The sequence below is a fragment of the Carettochelys insculpta genome, chromosome 17, assembly GCF_033958435.1.
Source record: "Carettochelys insculpta isolate YL-2023 chromosome 17, ASM3395843v1, whole genome shotgun sequence".
NCBI classification, from domain to species: domain Eukaryota; kingdom Metazoa; phylum Chordata; order Testudines; family Carettochelyidae; genus Carettochelys; species Carettochelys insculpta.
The window spans coordinates 32565133-32582107 of NC_134153.1; the positions used below are offsets into that span (position 1 = coordinate 32565133).

Genomic DNA, 16975 nt, shown 5'->3' on the forward strand with positions numbered 1-16975 from the left:
CAGTAGCATGAGCCCTGTACCTGAGTTTGTCTACACAGGCTGAGAGGCTCACTCCAGAACAAGCACAGACATAACCTAAGAGAAGTTTAGGAGATCCGAGGGTGTCCTCCAGTTCTTGCAAAATCCATGGACTGAATGATATATTCACAGATTCAAAGACCACAAGGGACAATTGCGACCATCTAGTCTGAACTCCTAAACACCACAGGTCATAGAACTTCTGCAAAAAAATTCTAAGAGCATATTTTAAGAAAATCCAATCTTGACTAAAAACTGTCCATGATGGAGAATCCACACTGCCCTTACTAGCAAATTGGTTAATTATTCTCATTACTAAAACCATGTGCCTTATTTCCAGTCTGAATTTGTCTAGCTACAGCGTCAAGGTACAAGAGCGTTATACCCATGCTTGACTGAAAAGCAAATTATTACAGTCTGTATGTACCTGCATGGAAAACAAATGTGTAAAACTGAGTCACTCCTTAACCTGCTTTTCATTAAGCTAAGCGGGTCTCTTCTATCACCCCTTAACCTGCTTTTCGTTAAGCTAAGCGGGTCACTTCTATCACTAGCAGCGGCGTTCCCTCTAATTTCTTCCAAATCAATTTCGTACACGCACCAAGGCATGTACAGATATGCAACATCAGCCGGAACACATGACGCTGGCCATAGGCACTCGGTTAATCCGCCACCTGGCACCTGCATTGCTCCTGGGGAGCCACTTGAGCACCCCGCTTACAGAGAGCATCGACTATAACGCGTGTTATAATTCTTTAATCACTTCTGGGGAGCCACACGAGCACCCCACTTACAGAGAGCACTGACTGTAATGCGTGTTATAATTTATAATTAATCACTCCTGGGGAGCCACTCGAGCATGCCGCTTACAGAGAGCGTTGATTATAACACGTGTTTTATAATTCTTTAATCACTCCTGGGGCTCTCCTCTGAATTCTCCCCCACTTTCCAACATCCTCCTTGAATCGTGGATTCCAGATGAGGACGTACCATTTTGGCAGCAGTTACACCCCTGCCAAACACACAGTTCAGATAGCCTCTCTGCTCATCCTTCAGATTCCTTACACCTTACAGAAGGGCATTTCATGTCAACGTTGTTCCTTTATCACATATGAGTAATCTCACCAAAAAAAACTATCAAGTAAATCTGACAGGATCTCTCTCTCTCAAACTGTTTTGAACGATCATTAATTATTTTAGCCTCCTTTAATGTTTTATAAATCAAGTCCCATTAGGAAAGCTGTGTAACTTGTCCCTGAGCTCAGTCCATGGGAAAAGAACTGATGTAAGACAGATATTGGCTGTGAGGTATTCTGCCCTACATGAGACCACTTCTGGACAAAAGCTAAGGCCTGGCCTATAGTACATAGTGAGGCTGATGTAAGGCAGTTAATATTGACCTTGTTGTGCATATGCCTACATTTAAATTGATCTACACTGGGCAGTTACAACACAATATTTTAGTGGGCCCCAAAATTCACAGTCTCATAGTCAGCAATGCAGGACCAATGCAGGAAGGTGCTGGGAGAAATTTAGTTCAAAATATTTTTCAAATCTTGTGAGAAGTTCTATTCCAAAGGTTGTCCCTAGAACTTGCAATTTGTGAAGGGCTGGAGGCAGACAATTTTGCAGAGTTCTTCCTGGAGGATGGCTCTAAACTCCTGCTTAGAGTAATGATCTGAGCTTTCACCAGTTGCTATGGTGACAGGGAATGCCACTTGGTGAAGTCTGAAGAGAAGGTGATAGAAGATGTTATTTCCTTAGCTGTCTGTACAACACAGCACAGCAGGGCCTTGATCTTTTATCGTAATAATCATCATAGCCATGCTTCAGCTCAGTGGCAACTCCATTCCATTCTTGCTTCCCGTGTTGTTCTTATACCCCTTCCTGAAAAATCATATGTAAAGAGAACAAATTCTCTTAAGACTTCCTATATTTTACTGTTATAGGCCACTCGGTAGCACAGAAACTCTTATTTTAGCTCCTAGGTTGGTAAAAATTGTGTGCATCAGAGTCACTGTTGAACTGAAAGAGCTGCAAGGAGAGGAGCAGAGAATAAGAGAGAAAAAACAAAACAGTCCTGATTCTACTTTGCTGATCAGTGTCTCAACAAAGCAGTACAGAGCCATACAACATCATGATGTACAATTCAGTTATTGTTGGTTTTGTCTCCCTCTGTGATTACGAGCTTTTCTGTCCATCACAGTTATTGTTCTGTCAAGAAACTTATGATGGGAGGGGTGACACCCTTCTGCCAAAGACTCCTCATATGTAAGTGGTGCATGCACACAGTACAGAACTATAAATCTTTGGGGAGATGCAAAAGACCTGGCAACCACCTTTTAAAAATTAAATAGGTTTTCATGATGAACCTCCTCCACAAAGCCCACTATCCTCAGGTTGTTATCTCAAAACCCTCCCTCCATAGCTACTGCTCAGTTTGCAAAGGTTTGTTTTCTCTTGTTTTTTTTCTCATGTGCTGGGACACCAATAGGGAGGAGACTTGTGAGCCTTTCTAGAGGACTTTGCATAGGCCTATATGTCAATCACAGAGGAAGGACTTATCAGCTAGAAAAGAGGTTGACAGAAGGTTGTCTTCCTTATTGGGAGATCAACATTGTGGTGATCCATTTATCAGGGGTCGCAGCACACCTGCCTAAAGAGAGGAGGTAGTTGTAAAGTGGCTGCCTCCCACACAGAGCGTGTGTGGGAAAACTTTTTGACCCATGGGACACACCAGGTTCAGAAATTGTATGGTGGACCAAGTAGGAAATGGTGAGGGAGGCGGTGCAGCCACTCCATCACAAGCATTGGGACTGGCCTCGGTGCCAAGGGAGCTGAGGCTGCAGAGTTGGAAAGGAGGGTAGAATGGGAAAGGCCAGGGTCTAGCCGCTCCTACTCACTGCACCGTCTGGGAGTTAGGGTGGTTCCTCCCAGAAATGCAGTCATGCCCCATTCCCTGGAGAGAATCTCAGGGTCTGGAATGAAGGTGTCAATGGGCCAGATGTGGCCCACAGGCCAGAGTTTACCCCACCTCTGAGAAAGTGGTTTCCAAAGCCTGCTGGAAAGGGACAGGCTTATTGTCAGACTATATTCATTACATGAGCTATGTCATAGATTCAAATGCAGTGAAAGGGGAAAATAAGTGGAAGAGACTCCGTATTCTGTTACAAATCTAGAAAAGTATATTTCTATATAAAGATCCCACAAAAAAAATAAATTACACAAATCCCTGTAACAAGTTCAAAGGGAATACCCCTCTGAAAACTTTCCCAAAAAGGATAGGAAAGCTCGTGACTGTGGCCCTCAATCTCCCAACGTTGCAAACTAGAACAAGTTACTTTAATGTGAACTACATTAGAATGCAGAGAGAGCACAAGTTTGTGCAAGCTGGAACAGGCTTCTACATAGATTAAACTCCCAAACTGAGGCAATTCTACTGTCAGACCTGGAAACTGTTTTAGAGCTCCCTAAGCCCTCTCCGGAGGCAAAAGAGAACCCACCACCTGACTCAAAACAGTCACAAAGCAACTAAGATAGTGAGTTCTCAGCTCCAAGAAAACTCCAGCAATATATTTCCCTAAGGTAAAAACCTATTAAACCAATACAAAGGCCTCCAACAAGACCAAAAGCACAGCCCTAAAAAGCCCAGCCTGCAGTTGGTTTCCACTTTCCCATTCCTCCTTGGATACAGAAGGATTTTAGAGCAGAGGATAAATATTTTCTCACCTTGGCAAACAGAAATGTCTGCAACAGAAAGTCTAGATTGATAGTCCCTAGGGATCTTATTTCAAGCACACATCTGTCACTTAACTACTGATTCACAAAATTTTAAATAAGAATGTTGTATTAAGATGCGTCTAGAAGATAAACACAAAATAACCTTTGTAAATCTTACTCAATAGTTGTCTGATCCAACACTCCTGTTACTGGGATCCCATAAAATTGTTGCATAGCAGCAACTGCAGACTGCATAGCTTTTCCTGAGTGCAGGGCAGACATTCGGCTTTCAGAGGGAAGCAAATAGCCATATGCTTTTAGCCAACTCTGGAAAAAACATGAGAAATAGAAGCATTAATTATGATGCAGGTCAGTTTTGAAGTTTACATATAAAAATACTTCCTTTAAAGTACCGGAAATATTTTCGTCTGACCACTGAGTTGTACAAATTCATTGGCTCTTTTCCATTTCACTTTTTTCTTGTTTTGGTTGAACATAGTGAATTTGCATCATAAGCATAAAGGAGGGAATTATACTGGTTAAAATATCTGAGAGTAGGTTCTTTCCATTAGTGACAGTGAATTACTCATTATCAGCCCCTACCAAATTCACAGTCCAGTTTGGTCAATTTCAGAGTCACGGGATTTTAAAAATTATAAACTTCATTATTTCAACCTGAAATTTAATGGTGTTATAACTGTCATGGACCTGACCCAAAATGGAGTCACAAGGTACTTGTACAGGGGTTTGCAGTATTACCAACCTTACCTCTGCTCTGAGGTTGGCTGGGCTGAGCGGCCAGCCACCAACAGTGGCCACTCTCTGGCCACCTAGCTCTAACGGCAGCACAGAAGGGTAGCAATACCACAAACACCTCCTTTCCCACAAATAATTGACTCCCCTGTAACTCACTTTGGGGTCAAGACACCTAGTTTGAGAAACACTGGTCTCCCCTATGAAATCTGTAGAGTACAGGATAAAAGCATACAAAAGACCAGATTTCATGGTCGAGTTTTTCAGGGCTGTGAGTTTGGTAGGGCCCTATTCATTATGAATATTTGTTGCAAATTTAGCCTGTTAGCGCACAAGAGACTTGTTGGCATGTCTTGCTTACTATGGAGACACTAGTAGCAACTCCTTAACTAAGCATGCATTGTTATTTGCACTTAATGCAGCAGTAACATTCCGAACACTTCAGTGAGTAGATTTAAGGTAAAATTTTCTGAAGCATTTAAAGTGTAACTCTGCTTTATATGGGACAGTTTCCCAAAGCTAAAAGTTATTAGCAAAACTGAGTGGGAGAAAAAAATTAAATAGAAAGTTGTAAACAAAAATGGGTAATTGTAGAACATGTTAACAGACGTTCTTAGAGTCCAGTTTCTCCATCATGTGTTTTTTTTTTTAAACTCAATTAAAAACCCCTGTGGGCTAAGATAGACCATGAAAGGTTGAGACAGACAAAAAGACAAACAGGGAAACATATGAATATGTATGACATGTTAATAAATGTAGGAATTGATTAAAAACTACAAAAGATTTAAATGAAGTATGGATGTTCAATAAGGTAAGAAAATTCTCCTTTTAAAATACATTGGAAACAAAAGAAGTCCCATTAGTGGCACAGACAGCAAAACTGACAATGATACAGAAAAGACAGGTGTTCAGTAAATATTTCTGTTCTGTATTTGCAAGAATTTGATATTTTCTATTTCAACTAAAACTAAGGAAGATACTAAACTTTTAAAGGTCCCAAATTCTCTCATACTAAGGACTTATCATGCAACTCTCTGTACAGAGAATATTCTATATGCAGAGAACCTTCCAGGCTGGTACAGAAAAAGGGGTAACGGTTATATGTATGCCTTGTCCTGCTCACAGCTCCAGTGTTGAGGCCTGGTTGGATTCCACTACTAGGGTATGGCTTTTCGTCTTCTTGTCAGAGGTGCCCAGGGGACAGCAGAGAGCAGTAAGCAGAGGCCCTCCAGGGAAGAGCTAGAGTGGGGTTAGGCCCTTGGGAATTGGGGCAGGGCTTTGGGTAGAGCACCCATGGAAAACAAAAAGTCAGCACTTTTGGACCCCCGTCTCTTCATTCCATCTCTCCGAAATAAAGTTCACCAACCCAACCTCATTACTTCAAGGTCCCCAGCTAACACTACCCCGCACTGACCTTCTCCTGATGATGCAAGAGCACCCAGACCCCAATCTCCTCTGCAGAGATCCAGCCCTTCCTGAACCACCCATTATGGGCCACTGAGAATTCCTGAGACTATACAGGTCCCAGATGCCACCAGCTTACATTGTGCCAGCCTACGTATTATTATATTCCTCCAATCCAAGTAAAACAGGCAACTTCATCCTGAACTCTCTACATCAGTGTTTTAGACTTTTTTAGATCCTGGAACACCAAACAATATTTTTCACGTGGAACACTTCTGAAAATTTTCATTAAAAAAACTCAGAAAAAAACAAAACCCCAACCACCCTTAATCAGGTATCATAGCAATGAAGAAGTAACGTCGTATTTTTCCAAATCCTCATCATCAACCACCATGGACTCAGCGCCTGTTAGCGTCTGATGCCTCTCATTATTTCCCTCCATCTTCCCCTGTCCAGTGCGGAGTGGCTTAGTTTGACTAGCTCCGCATCAATCTTACTATATCATCTATCCATTCTCTGTGGGGTCTGCCTCTCCCATTATGTCGAATACCAGGGTCTTGATTTTCCATTTGTAGTTCATTCTGCAAATATGACCAAATAGTTGTAGCTTCCATTTTATAACCTTCTGCAGCAGGTTCTCTTTCAGATGTATCTTTCTATATAATTCTCCATTGGTGATCTTCTGCATCCATCCTATTCTCAGAATCTTTCTATAACAACTCCTTTAGAATGCCAATATTCTTCTTTTTGAATCTTTCATTATCACCCACATCTCACATCTGTACAACATGCTTCTGAATACACATGATTTTCAAGACGCTCAGCTTTGTTCCTAAGCTAATCGCTTTGCTTTTCCAGATCTTATCCATTGCCTTCAAACTCACTTTTGCTTTTGCTATGCTAGTTGCTATTTCCTTCTTACAGTCTAGACCATGTATTGTTGCTCCCCAGATGTGTGAGCTTCTCTACATTTTCTAGTTCAATACCATTTACACTGATTTTCCTTCCTATTTTTATTTCCAAATACCATTGTTTTGTTTTATCAATGTTCATAATCAGTCCATACCGCTTCCCTTCTTTGTTTAGTGCCAGCACCATCTTCACTACCTTCTCCTCATCTTCCTCAATGAGGACTATATCATCTGTGAGCTTCAAGTTGTTAATTCTTTTCCCATGCTCAGATATTTCTTCTACCTCTTTCTTGATCTTGTCCATCGCACTCTCCAGATGTACAATGAAGATACTTGGTGATACTGGATCTCCTCGTCTCGTACCTCTACTTGTTTTAAACCAACTTCCCAAGACCGCTCAAGTCACTTTCTGATCTATACTGTCAAATGTTTTTTTTTAAAAAAAAAAAAAAAAAAAAAAAAGTCGACAAAGCAAGTGTATACATTCTTGTTCTTTCATAGAGCTTTCTCCGCTAATCAGTCTCAGTGCCAATATCTGCTGTATGGTACTTCTATCTTTTCTGAATCCTGATTGCTCATCTGCTATATGTTCTTCTACCCGCAATCTTAGTCTCTCAGTCAGCAGCAGCAGCAGCTTGCCTAGATGACTCATTAGGGCAATTGTTCTGTAGGTCTTGCACTCCAATGTACTTCCTTTCTTGGGTATTGTCACTAGCACGGATCCTGTCCATTCTTTAGGTGCCTTCCCTTCTTCCCATGCTATATTACATAGTTGGTGTATTACCTGAAGCATGCTTTCTCCACCATATTTGATCATCTCTCCTGTGATCTTATTTCCAGGGCTCTTGTTTAGTCATTTCACTGCTTTTTCTACTTCCGCCTTTGAAATATCAGTCGGTCTCAATGCTCGGTGGAGAGATCTCTTTCAGTTCTTCAGTCAGTCTCTCCGAGACAATCAGGTCCAACCATGTTTTGTATAGATCGGTGCCATATCTCGTCCATCACTGCACAATCTTCTCCCTGTTCATGAGCACTTTTTCATTCTCATCTTTGATTGCCATCTGCTTCAGTTGCCATTTCCACTTAATATTCCTAAGTGTCTCGTACGCCTCCCTGGTCTTACATTTGCCATAAGTAAGGCATTTGATATGGTCTTGCATGATATTCTTATCAATAAACTGGGCAAATACAACTTAGATGGGGCTACTATATAAGGTGGGCGCACAACTGGCTGGATAACCGTACTCAGAGTAGTTATTAATGGTTCTGAATCCTGCTGAAAGGTATAACAAGGGGGTTTTCACAGGGGTCTGTACTGGGACCGGTTCTGTTCAATATTTTCATCAACGATTTAGATGTTGGCATAGACAGTAAGCTTATTAAGTTTGCACAGGATACCAGGCTAGGTGAAGTTGCTACTGCTTTGGAGGACAGGGTCAAACTACAAAATGATCTGGACAAATTGGAGAAATGGTCTGAAGTAAACAGGATGAAGTTTAATAAAGACAAATGCAAAGTGCTCCACTTAGGAAGGAACAATCAGTTTCACACATACAGAATGGGAAGCAACTGTCTAGGAAGGAGTATGGCAGAAATGGATCTAGGGGTTATAGTGGACCACAAGTTAAGTATGAGTCAACAGTGTGATGCTGTTGCAAAAAAAGTAAACATGATTCTGGGATTCATTAACAGGTGTGTTGTGAACAAGACACAAGAAGTCATTCTTCCGCTCTACTCTGTGCTGGTTAGGCCTCAGCTGGAGTATTGTGTCCAGTTCTGGGCACCGCAGTTCAAGAAAAATGTGGAGAAATTGGAAAGGGTCCAGAAAACAGCAACAAGAATGATTAAAGGTCTAGAGAACGTGACTTAAGAAAGGCTGAAAGAATTGGCCTTGTTTAGTTTGGAAAAAAGAAGATTAAGGGGGGACATGATAGTCGTTCTCAGGTATCTAAAAGGGTGTCATGGGGAGGAGGGAGAAAACTTGTTCTTCTTAGCCTCTGAGGAGAGAACTAGAGGCAATGGGCTTAAACTGCAGCAAGGGAGGTTTAGGCTGGATATTAGGAAAAAGTTCCTAACTGTCAGGGTAGTCAAACAGTGGAATAAATTGCCTAGGGAGGTTGTGGACTCTCCATTTCTGGAGATATTTAAGAACAGGTTAGATAAATGTCTATCACAGATGGTTTAGACAGTACTTGGGTCCTGCCATGAGGGCTGTGGGCTGCACTCGATGACCTCTGAAGGCCCCTTCCAGTCCTAGCATTCTATGAATGCCTCTCTATATCTTCACATTGCTCCTCTAACCATTTCTCCTTATCCTTTCTGGCTGCTTTCCTTACCTCATGGCAAAACAGCAATGTAGGGTGAAATGCAATCTCAGAAACATCTCTTCTGATCTTCAAACGCTCTCTTCTCTTGAACCAACTTCAGTGTCTCCTCAGTAATCCACTTCTTATTAATCTTCTCTTCTTCTGGAACAGCCTGCGCAATTGCCTCTTCCATTGCAGTGGCTATCCCTGCCACTCTCTTATCTAGGTCTTTCTCTGCGATGATATTCGTAATCTTCTCTTTGAGCACTGCTCTGTATGCATTCCCTGTTTCTTCCTCACCTAGCCTCACCATGTCTCTTCTTTTCTTAAACTGTATATTACCTTTTTTTTTTTTCTCCTGAGTTTTATCTTGATGTTTGCAATCACTAGACTGTGGTCTGAGTCTATATCCGCTCCTTGGAAAGTTCGGCACTGCTGTACTGATGTTATCCATCTTCTTATCAAAATCATATCTATCGTTTTCTTGGACTTCCCGTCATTCGATCGCCAAGTCCACTTCCTACAATCCTTTTGCTGGAATCTCGTGTTGCAGATCACCATCTCAGCCTGTGTAGCAAACTCTAGTAGTTTCTCACCTCATTCATTTCTTTCTCCATAGCCAAACCTTCCCATGACTCTCTCCCAACTTTTGTATTCCAATCTCCTCTGATGATCAACACATCTTTCTTTGGTATCTCCTCCACCGTTTTTGTCAAGTCTTTATAGAATAGCCCGAGCTTGTAGAGGCTTCATGGCAGAGTTATTTTTCCAAATGCTCGCAACAAACCTGCAAGTTGTTCAGTGTTCCATGGAACGTAGTTTAAGAAACACTGCTGTACATACCATGATATAAGCCTTGAATTAATGACTGCCTTGCCCCAAGAACTTCCTTCAACTTTTCTCGAAGCAGAGAATTACATCTTGCTTCACCATCTCTGGCACTGGTCTCTCTCTCGCAGCGTAACACACATGTGCACACAAGGGTTGTCTCCTCCAGCCAGTGCCAACCAGGAACTGTGTGTTCCCATATCCTGTGCTCAGTGTCTCACAGCCTTCTCCCATCCCACACCAATCCCTTTTCAACAGTGTAGGTGCATGCAATTCCCCCCTACCTTCTACTATCACCATTCTACCTCCCTTAAAGGAAGTCATGATATAACCCTACAAACCACCAACCCCAGCCTCCACTTTAGCAATAGTCCCTGCCCTATTTCCACTTGCAGAAGGCTCCAGGACCCATATATGCATTCTCCCTTCACCCTACAAATAGCACAAAACAGTGATACCCAACTTTTGCACACCACCGACTGAACAAGCCCCAAAACCCAGAGAAAGTTCCTACCCAATTCCATCACGTTATATTCAGTTCTATACAGGTTTACAGCATGCTTTAAAAAAAACACACAGGACCGAGGTTTCCACTCCAGCCCCTCTCGCTGTACACTGGTATGCACGGTCATTACAAGTCTACCAAACTTGTATGTCCCCATTAAAATCCTGAAGAGATCTGCTATGATGCAAGAATTTCCCAATCTCCCCACAAACCATGGTGGATAAAGTTTTTTTTTTTTTAAAAAGTCACTTTATTTATATAGTATTTTTTATTTTAGAAGTATTTTAAAATCATTAGTACTAAATTTCACATTTAAAAATGAAAGTTACAATTAAATCTCATTCACATACATGCTACACCTACACTTAGAATCTCATAAAATTAATGACTAGTCCAGCAGTTCCCAACCTCTTCCAGATGTAGACCCATTTTGACAATTCAGGAAGACTTGGTCACCCAAGGCAATCCAAAAATGGGTTGGGGGTAGAAGAGAGAGAGAAAGGTAGAGCCATAAGTAGTAATTGTGCACCTGAGACAAGAATATAAAATTGTGCCCCCTCATGTTTATATATTCATAATAGTTATACATTCATAGAAAAGGGCAAATATATTAATAAATAATAATGCTACACTTACTATGGTTAATCAGAGTTATGTTGTGGAAAGACACTCATCCCCAAAACGCTCCACCTGGCTTAAACCCTACAATCAGGGGCTAGGGGTGTCACACTCAGGGGCTAAGGGGTCTAGAAGGGGCTGGGAGGGTCACACACAGGCACTAGGAGTCACTCAGGGACTGAAGAGGACTAAGGGTGTCTTCGGTTCACCTCCTCTGGGACACCTCACATTTGCTACTGTCGGCAGACAGGACACTGGGCTAGATGGTCCTTTGGTCTGATCCATATGGCCGTTCATAAGTTCTTATGTTCGCGGCTAGGGAAGTCATACTCAGAAGCTACAGGGGGCTAGGGACGTCACATTGAACAGCTAGGTGTCACTTAGGGGCTGCAGGGGGCTCGGGGGCTAAAGGGGACTAAGAGTGTCTCACTCAGGGGCTATGAGTAATTCAGGGACTGGAGGGGGTTAAGGGAGTCAGCCACTCAGGCTGCAGAGGGCTGGGGGATCAGGGTGTCTCAATCAGGGGCTGGAGGAGAGTAGGGGAGTCAGCCACTCAGGCTGCAGGGGAGTCACTCAGGGGCTAGGAGTCACTCACAGGCTGGAAGGAGCTAGGGGAGGCACAGGGATCCCCACAACTGGAAGTTGACTGGGGCAGCCATGGGAACTCCAGCTGGGGCTGATAGGAGCCCCGGCCCCCGCAGCTGGAAGCTGGCCCACAGGAACCCTGCTAGGGTCTGGGGGGGACCCCCATCTCTTGCAGAGGCTAGAAGCCAAGGAGCTGATTAGCTCTGCTCTCCCTCCCAGCCTCAGGCCCCCACCTTACCTGAGCTGAGCACTGCTCTTCAGGTATGCAGTTCTCTGCCCTGCAGCTGAAGTGGTTCTTAATTTGATTGGCTTAACTGCCTGATGGCTGTTAATCCAATTAAGAACCACTTCATAGAATCACAGAATATTAGGACTGGAAGGGATTGGGGCTAATAGATGTCAGGGATGGTGCTTGGTCCTGCCAAGAGGGCAAGTGACTGGACTAAATGACCTCCCAAGGTCCCTTCCAGTTCTAGGAGATGTACGTCTCCAATTTTAAATAAATATCTGTTAGTCTAGAAGGTGCCACAGGACTTCTTGTTGTGTTTGTACATGAGAGAGAGAGGATCACCAAATCATTTTTTAAAAAATAAAATGAGAAGCAGCCCCATTCCAGGCACAGCCCATTCTCCTGACACAACCAGACCCTTACGTTGCTCTAAGTTACGCTAACAGGAAGCCATATACCAAAGTGGGTTGCCCTAGTTCTTACCACTCAGGAGGAACAGTAACAGAGAAGCAGCCGCGCCAGTCTCTGCGCTACGGACGCAGAAGAGCAGTCAGCCCAGGAGCACTTGAAAGACTCATAAATTATCTCGTTAGCCTTCAGAGTGCTACTGGATGGTTTTGTTTTCATTGAGGAGCAGTAATTGGTCAGACAAATCATGATGAGAGGAAGCCTCTGCTCCGCACCCCCAAACAACCCACTTCAGCTGCGGGCCCTCAGCTGACCCCCTTTGCCTCTGCGCCGCCTGAACGCGCCCCTCAGCCCCGCCCCGCCGAGATGGCAGCGCCTCAGCCTGTCCCCAAAGGGCGTCCCCCGGCCCCCAGGCTCGCCCCGCCGCTCGGGCTCAAGCCCGCTGGGGCCCTGGCAGCACCTACCCGGCCGCTGCTGCTGCCGTCGGCGGCGGCCCAGCGCAGGGCGCAGAGCGCGGCCAGCAGGGAGCAGCAGGCCCGGGCCGGCTCCATGACAGCGCCGTGACCACAGGCCGCCGCACCCGCCGGCCGCGCTCGCCTGCGCCTGCGCCCGCGCCCGCGCCGCCCGGCCGCGGCTACAATGACGGCACTGCGTGCGCGCGCCCGGCGCCAACGCAATGGAGGGGTGCGTCCACGTCTCCCGCCCCTTCCACCTGCCCGCCCCCGCCCCGGCCCCCGGCCCTGGCCCTGGCCCTGGACCTGGACCTGGACCTCCCGCTCCCCTGCACTGCTCCTCCCCCGCCCCGGCCCCGGCCCTGGACCTGGACCTCGCCCTCCCGCTCCCCTGCACTGCTCCTCCCCCGCCCCCGCCCCCGGCCCCGGCCCCGGCCCTGGACCTGGACCTCGCCCTCCCGCTCCCCTGCACTGCTCCTCCCCCGGCCCCGGCCCCGGCCCTGGACCTGGACCTGGACCTGGACCTCCCGCTCCCCTGCACTGCTCCTCCCCCGCCCCCGGCCCCGGCCCCGGCCCTGGACCTGGACCTCCCGCTCCCCTGCACTGCTCCTCCCCCGCCCCCGCCCCGGCCCCGGCCCTGGACCTGGACCTGGACCTCCCGCTCCCCTGCACTGCTCCTCCCCCGCCCCGGCCCCGGCCCCGGCCCTGGACCTGGACCTCCCGCTCCCCTGCACTGCTCCTCCCCCGCCCCCGCCCCCGGCCCTGGACCTGGACCTCCCGCTCCCCTGCACTGCTCCTCCCCCGCCCCCGCCCCCGGCCCCGGCCCTGGACCTGGACCTCCCGCTCCCCTGCACTGCTCCTCCCCCGCCCCGGCCCCGGCCCCGGCCCTGGACCTGGACCTCCCGCTCCCCTGCACTGCTCCTCCCCCGCCCCGGCCCCGGCCCCGGCCCTGGACCTGGACCTGGACCTCGCCCTCCCGCTGCCCTGCACTGCTCCTCCCCCGCCCCCGCCCCCGCCCCGGCCCCGGCCCTGGACCTGGACCTCGCCCTCCCGCTGCCCTGCACTGCTCCTCCCCCGTCCTGGCCCCGGCCCCGGCCCTGGACCTCGCCCTCCCGCTGCCCTGCACTGCTCCTCCCCCGCCCCGGCCCCGGCCCCGGCCCTGGACCTGGACCTGGACCTCGCCCTCCCGCTCCCCTGTACTGCTCCTCCTTCGTCCCGGCCCTGGACCTCGCCCTCCCGCTCCCCTGCACTGCTCCTCCCCCGGCCCCGGCCCCGGACCTGGACCTCGCCCTCCCGCTGCCCTGCACTGCTCCTGCCCCGGCCCTGGACCTGGACCTGGACCTGGACCTCGCCCTCCCGCTCCCCTGCACTGCTCCTCCCTCGTCCCGGCCCCGGCCCCGGCCCTGGACCTCGCCCTCCCGCTCCCCTGCACTGCTCCTCCCCCGCCCCCGCCCCGGCCCCGGCCCCGGCCCTGGACCTGGACCTCCCGCTCCCCTGCACTGCTCCTCCCCCGCCCCGGCCCCGGCCCCGGCCCCGGCCCTGGACCTGGACCTGGACCTCGCCCTCCCGCTGCCCTGCACTGCTCCTCCCCCGCCCCCGCCCCGGCCCCGGCCCTGGACCTGGACCTCGCCCTCCCGCTGCCCTGCACTGCTCCTCCCCCGTCCTGGCCCCGGCCCCGGCCCTGGACCTCGCCCTCCCGCTGCCCTGCACTGCTCCTCCCCCGCCCCGGCCCCGGCCCCGGACCTGGACCTGGACCTGGACCTCGCCCTCCCGCTCCCCTGTACTGCTCCTCCTTCGTCCCGGCCCTGGACCTCGCCCTCCCGCTCCCCTGCACTGCTCCTCCCCCGGCCCCGGCCCCGGACCTGGACCTCGCCCTCCCGCTGCCCTGCACTGCTCCTGCCCCGGCCCTGGACCTGGACCTGGACCTGGACCTCGCCCTCCCGCTCCCCTGCACTGCTCCTCCCTCGTCCCGGCCCCGGCCCCGGCCCTGGACCTCGCCCTCCCGCTGCCCTGCACTGCTCCTCCCCGGCCCCGGCCCCGGCCCTGGACCTCGCCCTCCCGCTGCCCTGCACTGCTCCTCCCCCGCCCCGGCCCCGGACCTGGACCTCGCCCTCCCGCTCCCCTGCACTGCTCCTCCCCCGCCCCGGCCCCGGCCCTGGACCTGGACCTCGCCCTCCCGCTCCCCTGCACTGCTCCTCCCCGGCCCCGGCCCCGGCCCTGGACCTGGACCTGGACCTGGACCTCCCGCTCCCCTGCACTGCTCCTCCCCCGCCCCGGCCCTGGACCTGGACCTGGACCTCGCCCTCCCGCTGCCCTGCACTGCTCCTCCCCCGCCCCCGCCCCCGCCCTGGACCTGGACCTGGACCTGGACCTGGACCTCGCCCTCCCGCTGCCCTGCACTGCTCGGCCCCGGCCCCGGCCCCGGACCTGGACCTGGACCTGGACCTCGCCCTCCCGCTCCCCTGCACTGCTCCTCCCCCGTCCTGGCGCTCGACCTCCCCCGCCCCGCTCCTCCCGCTCCCCGGCCCTGCTCCTCCCCCGCCCCCGCCCTGCTCCTCCCCCTCCCTGCCCCCTCCACGGCCTCGCCCCAGCTCTGCTCCTCCTTGATGTTCACACCTCCGCATTAGCTACTGCTAATGGACCACGTTCTCTCTGACTGCACTGACCTGGTTTCTCCTCTCTTGATGTTCACGACGCCACATTAGCTGTTGATAATGGGCCACATGCCGGCTGGAAGTAACTCCGATGAACAGAGCATCCTCTGCTCTTTGGACTTATGGTCATCTGCTCTCGGCTGGGGTGACAAGAGCCTGGGGAAAGGGAAAGCCCCCTAACAGTCAATACCTATGATTAGTTCCTCAGAAGGAGCAATGGACAGAGCAAAGCCGGACAAGTAAGGGAAGTCCAGATGACCAAGGTACAAGCTGAGTTTCTATAATTAACAAAGCAGAACCATTCAGAGCAACTTACCAGGCTGCCCTACACTGAACAGCAAGGGCAGCATGAGAGGTTAATATTGTAAATGGGACAAATGTGGAACTTAATGGAAGGTCCCACTGTGGTGCACTGCTCAGCTGCTGGCTGGTGCTCTGGGCACAATATCCCTTATTTAAATGAGCAGCCATCCCGCAGAGGAGTGCTGATGAGCACATGTGGGGCAGCACTCCCCAAGCAGGAGGTGCTGTACAGGCCCTGTTTGGTACAGGGATAGGACTGAGCTGCGAGAAAGGCTTCAGCACTTGGAAAAACATCTGGCAGCTTCTCTTTGCAGCCCAGTCCCACCTCATTGCTGGAGACTTTCCCTGATGGGGAAAAGCTCTGAGATGTGGAGGTGCAGGGGGGCTGGCTGACAAGGGAAACACTCTGGCAGGCAGAGGAGGAGGACGGAGAAGGAAGGCGCTGACGGCAAGCTAGGGTAAGGAGGAGAAAGGCGCTGGTAGCTGCCGGGGGGAAGGAGGAGGAAGGTGCTGGTGGGGGCAGGGGGGAACGAGGAGGAAGGTGCTGGCGGGGGCAGGGGGGAAGGAAGGTCAAGGCTGTGTTGTTGTACAGTAAATAGGGAGAAGACTAAATAAAGACCTCGCTGGCGGCCTTGCTTGTAAGTTAAAGAGGCTGAACAAGCACTACAGGCTTGGAAGTAAAGGCACAAGGGTGCCCCCAGTCCCATTGCCTTGTGTGTTAGTAATAAGAGAAGATAAGGGGGCCCAATGGAGCCAGGTGTTGCTATGGTAACCATGCAGTTGGCAAGGCTGGGGGCATGAGGAAGGGACACCATGTGCCAAGCACTGGTCAGACATGGTCGGTTCGGTTCCTCCTCCACCATCTGGCAGTGGTCCCTTCTGGCTGCTGTCCAGCTGGCCTGAAGTGACTGGATCAGTTAGCCCAGCCCACGCCCAGGGCTGGCTGGATACGCTACCTCTCTCTTGCCATGGCTTGGGCAGAGGCAGGCGAGGTCTAGTGCAAAGGAGCACAAGTTAGAGGCTGCTGCTGTCAACACAGTGGTGGGCTCAGAGCTGGCTTGGCTGGGAGCTCTTAGCCCCTTGCTCAAATGGAGTTGAACAGTTCCTAGCCCTGGGGTGAACTGGGACATGGTGAGCTCTGCCCCTCGAGCAGCAAGAAGGGGCCTGCAGCTCCCTTCCTGAGGCTGACCCAGAAGCAGCAGAGCCAATCGCTATTTGCAGCTCTGTGGCAAAGAGGCACACGCCCCATGACCCTGCTGGTTGTGGGAGGCAGCTGGTGAC

The 16975-nt window shown here is 50.1% G+C and overlaps 1 protein-coding gene across 3 annotated transcripts in view; it reads right to left on the minus strand.

The window, feature by feature from the left end:
- The window catches only part of MMP24 (matrix metallopeptidase 24), a 62235-nt gene extending 49316 nt beyond the window's left edge, over nucleotides 1-12919 (minus strand). The window contains exons 1-2 of one of the 3 annotated variants that reach the window (XM_075011542.1): nucleotides 12750-12919; nucleotides 3917-4065 (exon numbers count right to left, since the gene is read on the minus strand). In XM_075011542.1, coding sequence (XP_074867643.1) covers nucleotides 3917-4065; nucleotides 12750-12836 — 236 coding nt within the window. In that variant the 5' untranslated portion in view covers nucleotides 12837-12919. Of the gene's footprint in view, nucleotides 1-3916; nucleotides 4066-12360; nucleotides 12606-12749 lie in introns of those variants that run through there. The other 2 variants (XM_075011544.1, XM_075011543.1) reach the window with 2 other exon arrangements.
- Nucleotides 12920-16975: the final 4056 nt, after the last annotated feature.